The sequence below is a fragment of the Gigantopelta aegis genome, chromosome 2 (assembly GCF_016097555.1).
Source record: "Gigantopelta aegis isolate Gae_Host chromosome 2, Gae_host_genome, whole genome shotgun sequence".
Lineage (NCBI taxonomy): Eukaryota > Metazoa > Mollusca > Gastropoda > Neomphalida > Peltospiridae > Gigantopelta > Gigantopelta aegis.
In genome coordinates this window covers 13,453,365-13,464,538 of record NC_054700.1, presented here as the reverse complement: position 1 = coordinate 13,464,538, position 11,174 = coordinate 13,453,365, and the positions used below count along the sequence as shown (strand labels likewise).

General features: G+C 37.0%; 1 protein-coding gene across 2 annotated transcripts; it reads right to left on the bottom strand.

Moving 5' to 3' along the window:
* Positions 1-1,854: 1,854 nt before the first annotated feature.
* LOC121381456 (uncharacterized protein C9orf85 homolog) lies at positions 1,855-8,150 on the bottom strand. Of its 2 annotated transcripts, none has more exons than XM_041510776.1 (5): positions 8,065-8,150; positions 6,617-6,831; positions 4,625-4,738; positions 3,943-4,025; positions 1,855-2,946 (listed from the first exon to the last, which is right to left on the bottom strand). In XM_041510776.1, exons 2-5 carry the CDS (start codon positions 6,823-6,825, stop codon positions 2,648-2,650), a joined length of 705 nt encoding a protein of 234 aa, XP_041366710.1. In that variant the 5' UTR covers positions 6,826-6,831; positions 8,065-8,150; the 3' UTR covers positions 1,855-2,647. The 2 variants fall into 2 exon arrangements, with proteins under 2 accessions (XP_041366710.1, XP_041366716.1); XM_041510782.1 differs by having other exon boundaries at positions 7,978-8,072.
* Positions 8,151-11,174: the final 3,024 nt, after the last annotated feature.

Genomic DNA, 11,174 nt, shown 5'->3' with positions numbered 1-11,174 from the left:
AGTATGTATCAGTCCGATATACCACAGGATAGTATGTACCAATCTCACACGACTTTCCCACAGGATAGTATGCACCAATCTGACATATCACAGGATAGTATGTACCAATTTGACATCACAGGATAGTATGTACCAATCTGACATATCACAGGACTATGTACCAATCTGACATATCATTAGAATCACAACTCACAGCTTCAGTTGTTAACTGTTAACACCCTTTGGTAGATAAAACTATAAACGATTAGTCGCCATCGATTGAAGTTACATAAAACAATTAACGATTAGTCGCCATCAAGGAGAGCTCGTTTACAGGCTGTGCCTGTGAATCTTTTTGTGGTTTTTATTCTCAATAAAATATTTCAAAACATTACTTTAAGCACACTTCAAACTGGAAAATAGTGTGTGCGTATTAATTTCGCGACATACGGTTGGAAGCGAACGGCGCGAAATTTATACACACATTTTTTTCACGGTTTACAGTATCACAGGATAGTACGTGTATGTACCAATCTGACAAATCACAGGATAGTATGTACCAATCTGACATATCACAGGACAGTATGTACCAATCTGACATCACAGGACAGTATGTACCAATCTGACATATCACAAGATAGTATGTACCAATCTGACATATCACAGGTCAGTATGTACCAATCTGACATATCACAGGATAGTATGTGCCAATTGACATATCACTGGATAGTATGCACCAATGTGACATATCACAGGATTATATGTACCAATTTGACATATTACAGGATAGTATGTGCCAATTTGACATATCACAGGATAGTATGCACCAATATGACATATCACAGGATTATATGTACCAATTTGACGTATTACAGGATAGTATGTACCAATCCAACATATCACAGGATATTATGTACCAATCCGACATATCACAGGATACTATGTACCAATCTGACAAATCACAGGATAGTATGTACCAATCCAACATATCACAGGACAGTATGTACCAATCTGACAAATCACAGGTTAGTATGTACCAATCCGACATATCAAAGGACAGTATGTACCAATCTGACAAATCACAGGATAGTATGTACCAACCTGACATATCACAGGTCAGTATGTACCAATCTGACATCACAGGATAGTATGTGCCAATTTGATATATCACAGGATAGTACGTGTATGTACAAATCTCACATATCACAGAACAGTATGTGCCAATTTGACATATCACAGGATAGTACATGTATGTACCAATCTGACATATCACAGGATAGTATGTACCAATCTGACATATCACAGGTCAGTATGTACCAATCTGACATATCACAGGATTATATGTACCAACTTGACGTATTACAGGATAGTATGTACCAATCTAACATATCACAGGATAGTATGTACCAATCTAACATATCACAGGACCGTATGTACCAATCTGACATATCACAGGACCGTATGTACCAATCTGACATATCACAGGACCGTATGTACCAATCTGACATATCACAGGACCGTATGTACCAATCTGACATAGCTGCAATTCAAATGGAAAACAAATGCATTAAGCATAACATGAGAATGCACCCACTGCAGCTGTTTTATCCCATGATGAGATAATAAAACTGTGACCACCAGTAATGAATGATTTCAGCTAGTCTTTTAACCTACATTTGTACATGTAATGATTTAAAGTCTCAAATTGACAATACATGATTTGCTTACTGTGTTATTATGAATGAAAACGATCTTCTATCTAAACCTGGATACATGCATGTATAGTTTTGTTATGAAACTCGAATATAGGTTACCACATGACAAAGTAAATCAAGAATGGTACTTCATTCTGAATAACATCAACACGAAATACACTTTGATTAACAGTGTTTTATTCAAATATAAGAGTCACATAACTATCAATGGAAAATAGCGATGTGAATTGACAACATAATATTGGTTTATCTGTTTATGGCCATTATGCCTGTATTTCCAGCATAAACGGTTAACATTACCAGGTACTTGTATCATCACCACGCTACAGTTACTACTTAACCTGTATGTCGTCAATCTGCTCTATTTTTTGTGACAGATTTATCTAGGCCCGTATTTTCAAAGCCATCTTAGCACTACGAAATCGTAAAACCATTGTAGGTTGTGACATAACTACAGCACACGCTATAGTGATGTCTTAATTTACGATGGTTTTAAGATTTCGTAGTGCCAAGATTGCTTTGAAAATATCGGCCAGGAACCAGTCCTTGACTCCTCACAACAGTCATGTGTTTGTTCTGGTCTCCATTGCTAATTACAAATAACTTATTACCATCACAACAAAACATTTTTTTACCTAAATCAATTTTGAAATGTCTTTGCCACAGGCAAAATGAACAGACAGCAATTTTAAGCCTAACTACAGCAGTTTTAAATCTGTAACATTTGCAACAGATAAAAAACCCAAATAATAGTCCCTCATGCAGTAAACGGCAATAGTTTTTTATCCATCAACAAAAAACTGCCACCGGTGAAGCAAGACCTTGACCATCAACAATTCATACTGCAACTATGGTAATTGCTGTCGGTGCTGTCGTTAAGTTCGAGCTCTGGAACTAGAATCATAACTGTTTCACACATGCTAATTTCACAAGTACATGTATATATTAATATATCACGTCTCTAATACAGAATTATCTCCCCTTTCATTAATTTTGACATTTTTTGCCTGCATATTTATATCATCATTACGCTTATTTGACTGATGTAGATCACACCCATGTGACTGGCTGGCTGACTTAGAGTCGCTAGCGTTGGTCCTGACAACTGGAGTATGTGAGCCATTTTCTTCTTGATCCAAAGTATCGTTATCATCTACATCTGAATGAGCAGCATCCACATCAGAACTCTTTTCATCAGTGTCGTTTTGTAGGTCACACAGTTTACCCTGGGCTTGTAGACGAAAGAAAGTCCCTGCAAAACATTTGTAGAATTTCAGTATAAGAGATCAAGCATTCATACAAGAACATGCTTAAAACCAGAACAGGGTCAGATTTTAATTGAGGGGGGGGGGGGGGGGGGGGGGGTTGGGGGGGTGGGGGTTGGAGACAGCAAGTGCTGCCTGGAGTTTAATAACACAAATTAGCGTATCTAGGCAAGTTGGAGGGACACCAAGGCAAAACTGGGTGCAAATGTGTTTGCTCACCAAAAGTGAGATTAAATTTTTTTTTTTTTCACAAATTGTATTGTCAAACCATCCATTCAAACGCAAATTTGTATTACTTTTTTTCACAAGTAAAAATACATGCACAAAATGGGATGTATTGGAAGGGTACCACATAACCTTTTTAGCTCCCAACAACGTCAGATTTTTTGAGTACAAAGCCAAGTATGGAGGGAAACCACGATACTTGAATCCTACTGGAATATAGTAGTTTTTTGGGGCTTTTAAAAAAAGAAGAAAAAAAAGAGTATGTACATGTGCACCATCTGGTCAAGCACTTACACAACAAAACTTCAGAATACCAGAATATATTTATCTTAGCACAACCTATCAATATAAAGTAGTATACATCAGTTTGCCAATCAACCGACAAAACATTAATACCTAATACTTAAAAATATTTTTAAATACTCCACGTCAAATAGTCATGTCTCTGCTTTCCAAGTTCAGCACCTAGCCAGTGTTTGAGATTAATGGTATCCCGATATCCCAGGGATTCCAGAATTTAATTTTGGATACCAGACTTCAAGAACCCAGTATCCCACCGGGATGCCATATAATACTAAATTCTTAGGTGGGATACCAGATTTTGAAATGTTAGTATCCAACTGGGATACTGGCCAAAAATTTGAATCTTGAACACTGCTAGCCCTCTTTAAATTTGAGGAATCACTAACAGATGCAAACATTCACCACGTGATGGGGTACGGTGGGGTATTAAATAGAATAATATTTAAATGACTTGCTTCTTTTTCTTTCAGGCAACATTTCAAGTTCTTGCTTAAGCTCGCTATCGTTTGCTGCCTGTTCTGATGCTGTGAGCTCAGTGCTGTAATAAAACACATTATATGTGTAGTATATAAACAAAGAAAGGAAGGAAATGTTTTATTTAATGACGCACTCAACACATTTTATTTACAGTTATATGGCGTCTGTGAACACAGAATACATTTATTACATGCACTGTATGTAAACAATTAGAATGCACTAATTGCATGTCGTTTATGTGAACAAGTAGAATGGACATATTGCATAGTGTATATAAACTATTAGAATACATTTTTACTTATTGTGAACAGAATATTTATTCACTATAACAAAGTGTGAATAACCCACCAGTTCACTCCACATAACAAAATGTAGTTCCAACATTGAATATGTTTTAACCACGGAAGAAAGGAAATAAAGATTCTGATTTCATTTGAATGCAAGTTATAAATTTAACAGCTGAATGTTAACAATTAATACCTCTAATACATTCAGTTTATATACCATTTAATGGTGTTACCCAGTACTCCAAAACCATGCATATTACTGCATAAAGACTTATTAGGGCCCAATTCTAATGAAAACAGTCAGTTAACTAGTGTAAAATATTAATATACTATGGGACCTGATCTATTATTGTTCCTGAAGTACTGTGCTTACGTAGAAACAATTTTTTTCTTTTCCGCACACTTGGCACAGACACCTCTGGCTGTAGCACAGGGAACACACAGTGTATAATAGGCTTGTTTGATGCTTTTCTCAAAACAGCTGACACTATAAAAATAAAGAAATGAACGACAGTTTCAATTTGGTGAATACATTTACACAGATTACATGTAAGTAAGGACTATAAAAGAAATGATCACATGGAGAAAAGGAATCACATGAACATTATATTTATTTTAATGGTAGTCGATAAGCATAACCGTCCCATCCTGTTAAACAGAACCAATTATGAATTATAGAAGTTTTACATGTATTTTAAAAGAAAGAATATGGGTTCTAAGTTCCAGAACTTCCTACATGTAAGTGTATGTCTTGAAGATGTGCCACATACAGCAACTGGCAAAAAAGAAAGAAAAAAAGAAAGATTTTCCTTCAATGTTGAAAACCCAAGAATTAAATTTTAAAATTATGACTATTCAGGAATGTAATACTCATTTAAAAATAATAGTTGAAAAGATCTTTTGAAAGTTGAAAGCTAAATACTAAATATTTGAATAAAGCTAAAAGATAACTTTTCAATATTTTAGAACAAAATTCAGTCTATTTTGTGAAAACTATGACCCCCAACCCCACATCACCAACTGAAATGAAAACAGAATGTTGGAAAACGGCAACCCTGCTTAAGATACATGTACCACTTTCTTGATATGGTCAGAGTCTTGTATCAGGCATTGAAATAAGAATTGTCTGGTAACCCATTTACAGGTTACCACAAAATATAGCCTGGTAACCTATAGGTTTCCACAAATATATGAAAGTTAGAACATCGGTACGAGAAACGAAATCCAGAAGCAAATTTAACTAGTGGGTGAAGTCACGTCAGTCGACATACTGTACACTGTATACAATGCATTCCCTAATTCATATTTCCCGCCGTTTTGCACATGACACAAATATAATAAAAGTAAAAAGAATTTTTTTCAAAATGGTGGCTTTTGTTTTGATTTTTTCGGCAAGTATTTTCGCTTGACAACAATGGCGGCACGTCGCGGTCATTTTCAGGGATCGATAGCTGATTGTGACAGCTAATTTGATAATAAATTTAATCGTTTTACCAACAACGAAAATTACCAAATATTGCAATGTGAATTGTAGTTCGGGTTTAAAAAAAAATTCTGGTCAGAAAACCACTCTTATCGGGAATAATGGACATAAATACCGGACAGCTGGCCACAAATGCCTGTAAGTAAACGCAACTTTTTCGATTTTTTGCCTAATTTTAATCACCATTAGCTGATCTAAAAATAATAAAAATTACAAAAAAACCCACGAAAATAATACTTACCGATTCATATATGAACTTTATTTCATGTATTTATAAAACATTTAAGTGAATATATGTGAGTAAAAATTATAAACTTGTACCCACTCAATGTGGTTTTTGTTAAAAATTAATCCAGTAGTCTAAAGGTTAGACGCGCACTGCCAAAATTGCTTGCAATTGCAGAAGTGCGCACAAACATCGGTGCAAGTTCGTAGGAGAAAACAAAATGAGCAAGTCAATTCATCTAGTGGACGCAGAATTACTATAATTCCTTGCAATTGCACAAGTGCATGCGAACATCGATGCAATTCTTTACGAGAAAATGAAACGTGGAATTCCGGAATACATTGCCTAGTTTACGTTCGGAAACGAAACTACCACTTGTTGAATTTTTTGTCGACTTTTCTTACATGTGGTAACCTCCCGGTAACCTGAACAACCGTTCTCGACTTATTTCGATGCCTGTTGTATTTGCGGTACTTGATTCATAACACAATAACCTCAGCTGAAATGACAAAAAGCTGGTAAACGGCAACCCTGCTTGTCATACCACTTCTTGTGATAGCGAGAGGTTTGTATTTGCGGTACTCGATCCATAAAAAAAAAAATATCCCTAGCTGAAACGACAAAAAGCTGAAAAACGGCAACCCTGTTAGACATACCACTTCCTCGGGATGGTGAGAGGTTTGTATTTGCGGTACTTGATCTTCCACTCGATTTTCTCCTTGCAGCGTTGACAGATTCCGCCCAGACTAAGACTCTTCATGTTCTGCATCTTCTTTGACTTATCATGCAGATCATTCTTAAACGCTTTAGCGTTCTGGTGTTTCTGCGAGCCGGACTTCTTAACGTTTCCTTTTTGTGAACTCATCGTCAGCTGCTCGAGACACAAACAAAAAATATATTAGTATTTCCTTTTCGTCACTACATGTACTGTACATGTAAAAACAGTTATTGTATCCCCTCCAAACAACCACTATAACATTTTGTAATACCGTATACTATACAGGCCCATTCCTCCCTCTAAAACTCCTAGTGCTTTCCCTAGCTTGTTTTAGCATGGTGCAGCACCATGCCTCAATAGTCTAGCACCATCTTGCCTCAATCAGCACCATGCTGCCCTGAGATTAAACAAGCCTTTTTCACTAATTAATTCTAAAATTGCTTTTATAAAACACCCAAAAAGGAATTATTTAAAATTAATAAAATATGCATTTTATATCTTTTGCCATTCATTTATTAAAGCAAGCAAATAAATTACATTAATGTTCATTTCAATTAATTTTTGTGTATTTTTAATAAAAAAAACAAGTGCCCCCAAAATGGTGAAAATGCCCCAAAAGTGTTTGGTCTACCATGCCTTGCCTAATTTCTAGGGAAATCACGAACTGCTAACAATGTCACACACCTAGTTCGCTCCAACCATGACAATTTGACCAATATTGCTGGGTTAATTGTTTTTATTTTTCATTTGGGAAGTATGTTACCCTCACCCAACCTGTATGTATATATATGTGTATGGGCGAGGGAGGTGTGTGTGTTGTGTTGTATTGTGTGTGTGTGTGTGTGTGTGCATGCGTGCGTGCGTGTTGTGTTGTATTGTGTGTGTGTGCGCGCGTGTGTGTGCGCGCGTGCGTGCGTGCGTGTATAACAGGTGAATATTTTACCCTTGCTTTTAACAGTTTTATTGGAAGTAAAACTTTAAAATTAAAATTAAAAACAAATATTTCTAAATTGTAAAAATTCCCCCCTCATCTGTTCATCACTTGAAATTGAGATAATAATTTATTAATATGTCACGATGATTAACTACTCCACCCAACATCATCACGGTCATGTGACGCATCCCTGACTGTGACTCACGGTGTGAGCGTTCCTAAATTGGATGACACGTGATTCTGAAAACACTAATTACTGATAAACAACCCTGGAACCACACCCTCACCCCCATTAGTAGGGCACTACTACAATGTGGACCACACTAGTCCATAGGCATAACATTTTATAACACATGATCCCCAACCTAAGGCTTATCAATGATTCAGTGACCAAATCATGAACATAAAAAGCACTCTTAATTCCTCAGTCATAGCGTAATTTAAAGTTTTACCGTCCCCTCAAATTGAATTATTAATTAAACTCGGTTAAAAGTCGATGTCAAGTTTCACAATCCTGCACAAACACGTGAACAACTTGTATACACACAAAGGCTCATTGACTGCTCCTAGACCATACACAAAAATTTATGACGTCACACATTTTGTTAAAGGTCCAATTTGAGGAGCCTTGGGTCTCACTAAACAATTCACTATAGTTTTTAATTGTAACATAATATATTGTGGTTCACATACGATATTCCTTCTAGTAATTGGGGAAGAATTAAAACAATTTGTATTTTTAATGGTAAGCCTTCTGACTGGATTTTGCCCATGTTATTTTGTAATATTGTGTATTGACTTTTTGTGACATGGGTATATAGCGGAAGAGGTGGTCGGTGTGAATGGGTTCCTAAACAGGTGGTTCGGACCGGAACTAGAGCCAGATGCGATCATATAGCAAAACACTGAGACAGAAATGTTCTCAGTTTTGGAGTGAAAATAAATGCTTATATAATGTATGTTTGCAACGGTGTATGTTGTTAGTGCCAACGAATACCCGTTCTATTGGTAACCTTCATTTGAACGTGGGCAATTTAACATCGACTTCAATGGCAGATGGCAACTGTGTATTGAGACCGTGTGATGGAAAGTTAAAAAGTTTATTAGGTTTAACGATACCACTAGAGCACAGTGATTTATTAATCATCGGCTATTAGATATCAAATATTCGGTAATTGCAACATAGTCTTAGAGATGCAAAATATATAATAGCTGTCACATTAATTTGTATCGTTTTGTTAATTAAATATATTAATTATTATACACTTTTTAATATTAAGCAATACTGTGCATTGAATATCGATGAATATGCATGTTACTTAAATTTGTATAAGTAAAAAAGCCTTGAATGATTGTCCCTTTAAATAATTTAAAACGCACGTCTCTCTCTGTCTCTGTCTCTCTCTCTCTCTCTCTCTCTCTCTCTCTCTCTCTCTCTCTCTCTCTCTCTCTCTCTCTCTCTCTCTCTCTCTCTCTCTCTCTCTCTCTCTCTCTCTCTCTCTGTGTGTGTGTGTGTGTGTGTGGACATAAGGCTGGTAGGTACAAGGTTCGCAGCCCGGTACCAGCTCCCATCAAGTGACTACACCCTCCTCTCTCACTAACCAATAACAATTAACCCACTGTCCTGCCCAGATAGCTGAGGGGTGTGCCCAGGACAGGTACTTGAATCTTAATTGGATATAAGCACGGAACATTGTCGAAATTAAGTTGAAATGAAATGAAAAATGATTTTGACGAAGTTAATTTTAACCTCTCTCTGTTTGGTCACTTTATTTAAAGGGTTTTCCGTGCATATTCAGAACAATCTGTTGTAGGCCTAGCACACGCCTGTGATGGGCACACGTATAAACTTCCGTCGGTTCCTTCGTCCAGGACATGAAAACCCCTCCGTGGGATGTTTTAACTTTAAATACCTCTTAAATATGTTATCGCAAAGTTGCACAAGGACACGGCTTCCCTAAAAAAAAAAAAAAAAAAAAAAAAACAAAAACCCTTTTCCCCTTGTTCTAAGTAAATAAATGTAAACATAGCAAAATATAACACTTAAAGGGACACACCCTAGTTACGGCTAGTTGTTAACCATTACGGCGTTGTTTTTCGCTATTAAACCCATTTTTTTTAACAAACAAAATTGCACTTTACTTACCGTTTATTATTTAGAATATACATTTCCATTCACCTGAAGTGTTTTTTGGTAATCCTGGTAATCCTGGTGTTTGTAATACCACAAAATGCATTTTTCGTATTTCTGAAAAAAACGGACGTACGTTTGAGAAAAAACCTTTGAGCAGACAAGGTCTAATCTATTTTTAGACGGGATATTTCCATTTCAATGTCACAGACGTTGGTATACCACGTGACCGTTATCATTTTGGTTCGGTTTGTTTTCTCGTGCACGGTTCGCGCAATCAACATCCGATTTGTTGTTGTTCATTTGTGAGATTTTTCTTCACAGTTCGTGAACATTTTCAGTAACAATAAAGTTCAGACACGTAAGTATCTCAATACAAAACGTTACAAACCCTTAACACCAATAATTTTGCTAAGTCCTACGATATCTGGAGAGGGTATACAACCAGGACAGAACAGTTGGAACATGTCCAGGAGAGGTGAAAAGAACGCACCCCAAGTCTGTGAAATTTGTCGTGACGTAGGCATTGTTGTGCTTCGAGCGACATCTACCGGTGACATCAGAATACAAACTTTCAAAATTATTTCAAGCAATTGGGACATGGGGATTCCCATGGTATTTACCTGCTTTTTCACTCCATTTGATAAAAACGTGTGATCTAAGTGTGTTACAGCTTTGTAGATTAACCAAATTATAATTTATTTGGTGTTACATGGAACTAGGGTGTGCGGCTTTAAGTTGTAATTCATAATCCCTCTGTCCTTTATGCAGTGGGGCAGAGCTCTCAAGTTGGAACTTTCGCAAGGAGTGAGATTTTGTCTGGTCCGCTCGCTTCGAATAAACCGGCGCGGGAAATAAGCGCGCTGACAATTGGTCAAGGTTCGAGATTTTGACCAATAAACAACGTGGTCACCTATTATATGATTTTAATGCCTTACGATGCTTAAACCGGCCTCGGTGGCGTCGTGGCAGGCCATCGGTCTACAGGCTGGTAGGTACTGGGTTCGGATCCCAGTCGAGGCATGGGATTTTTAATCCAGATACCGACTCCAAACCCTGAGTGAGTGCTCCGCAAGGCTCAATGGGTAGGTGTAAACCACTTGCACCGACCAGTGATCCATAACTGGTTCAACAAAGGCCATGGTTTGTGCTATCCTGCCTGTGGGAAGCGCAAATAAAAGATCCCTTGCTGCCTGTCGTAAAGAAGAGTAGCCTATGTGGCGACAGCGGGTTTCCTCTAAAAACAGTGTCAGAATGACCATATGTTTGACGTCCAATAGCCGATGATAAGATTAAAAATCAATGTGCTCTAGTGGCGTCGTTAAATAAAACAAACTTTACGATGCTTAAAGGAAGGAACAATTAAAGCATTTGCCTGGTATGCATATTTGACGATATATAATGCACATTATTGCTAAATATCAACAAGTA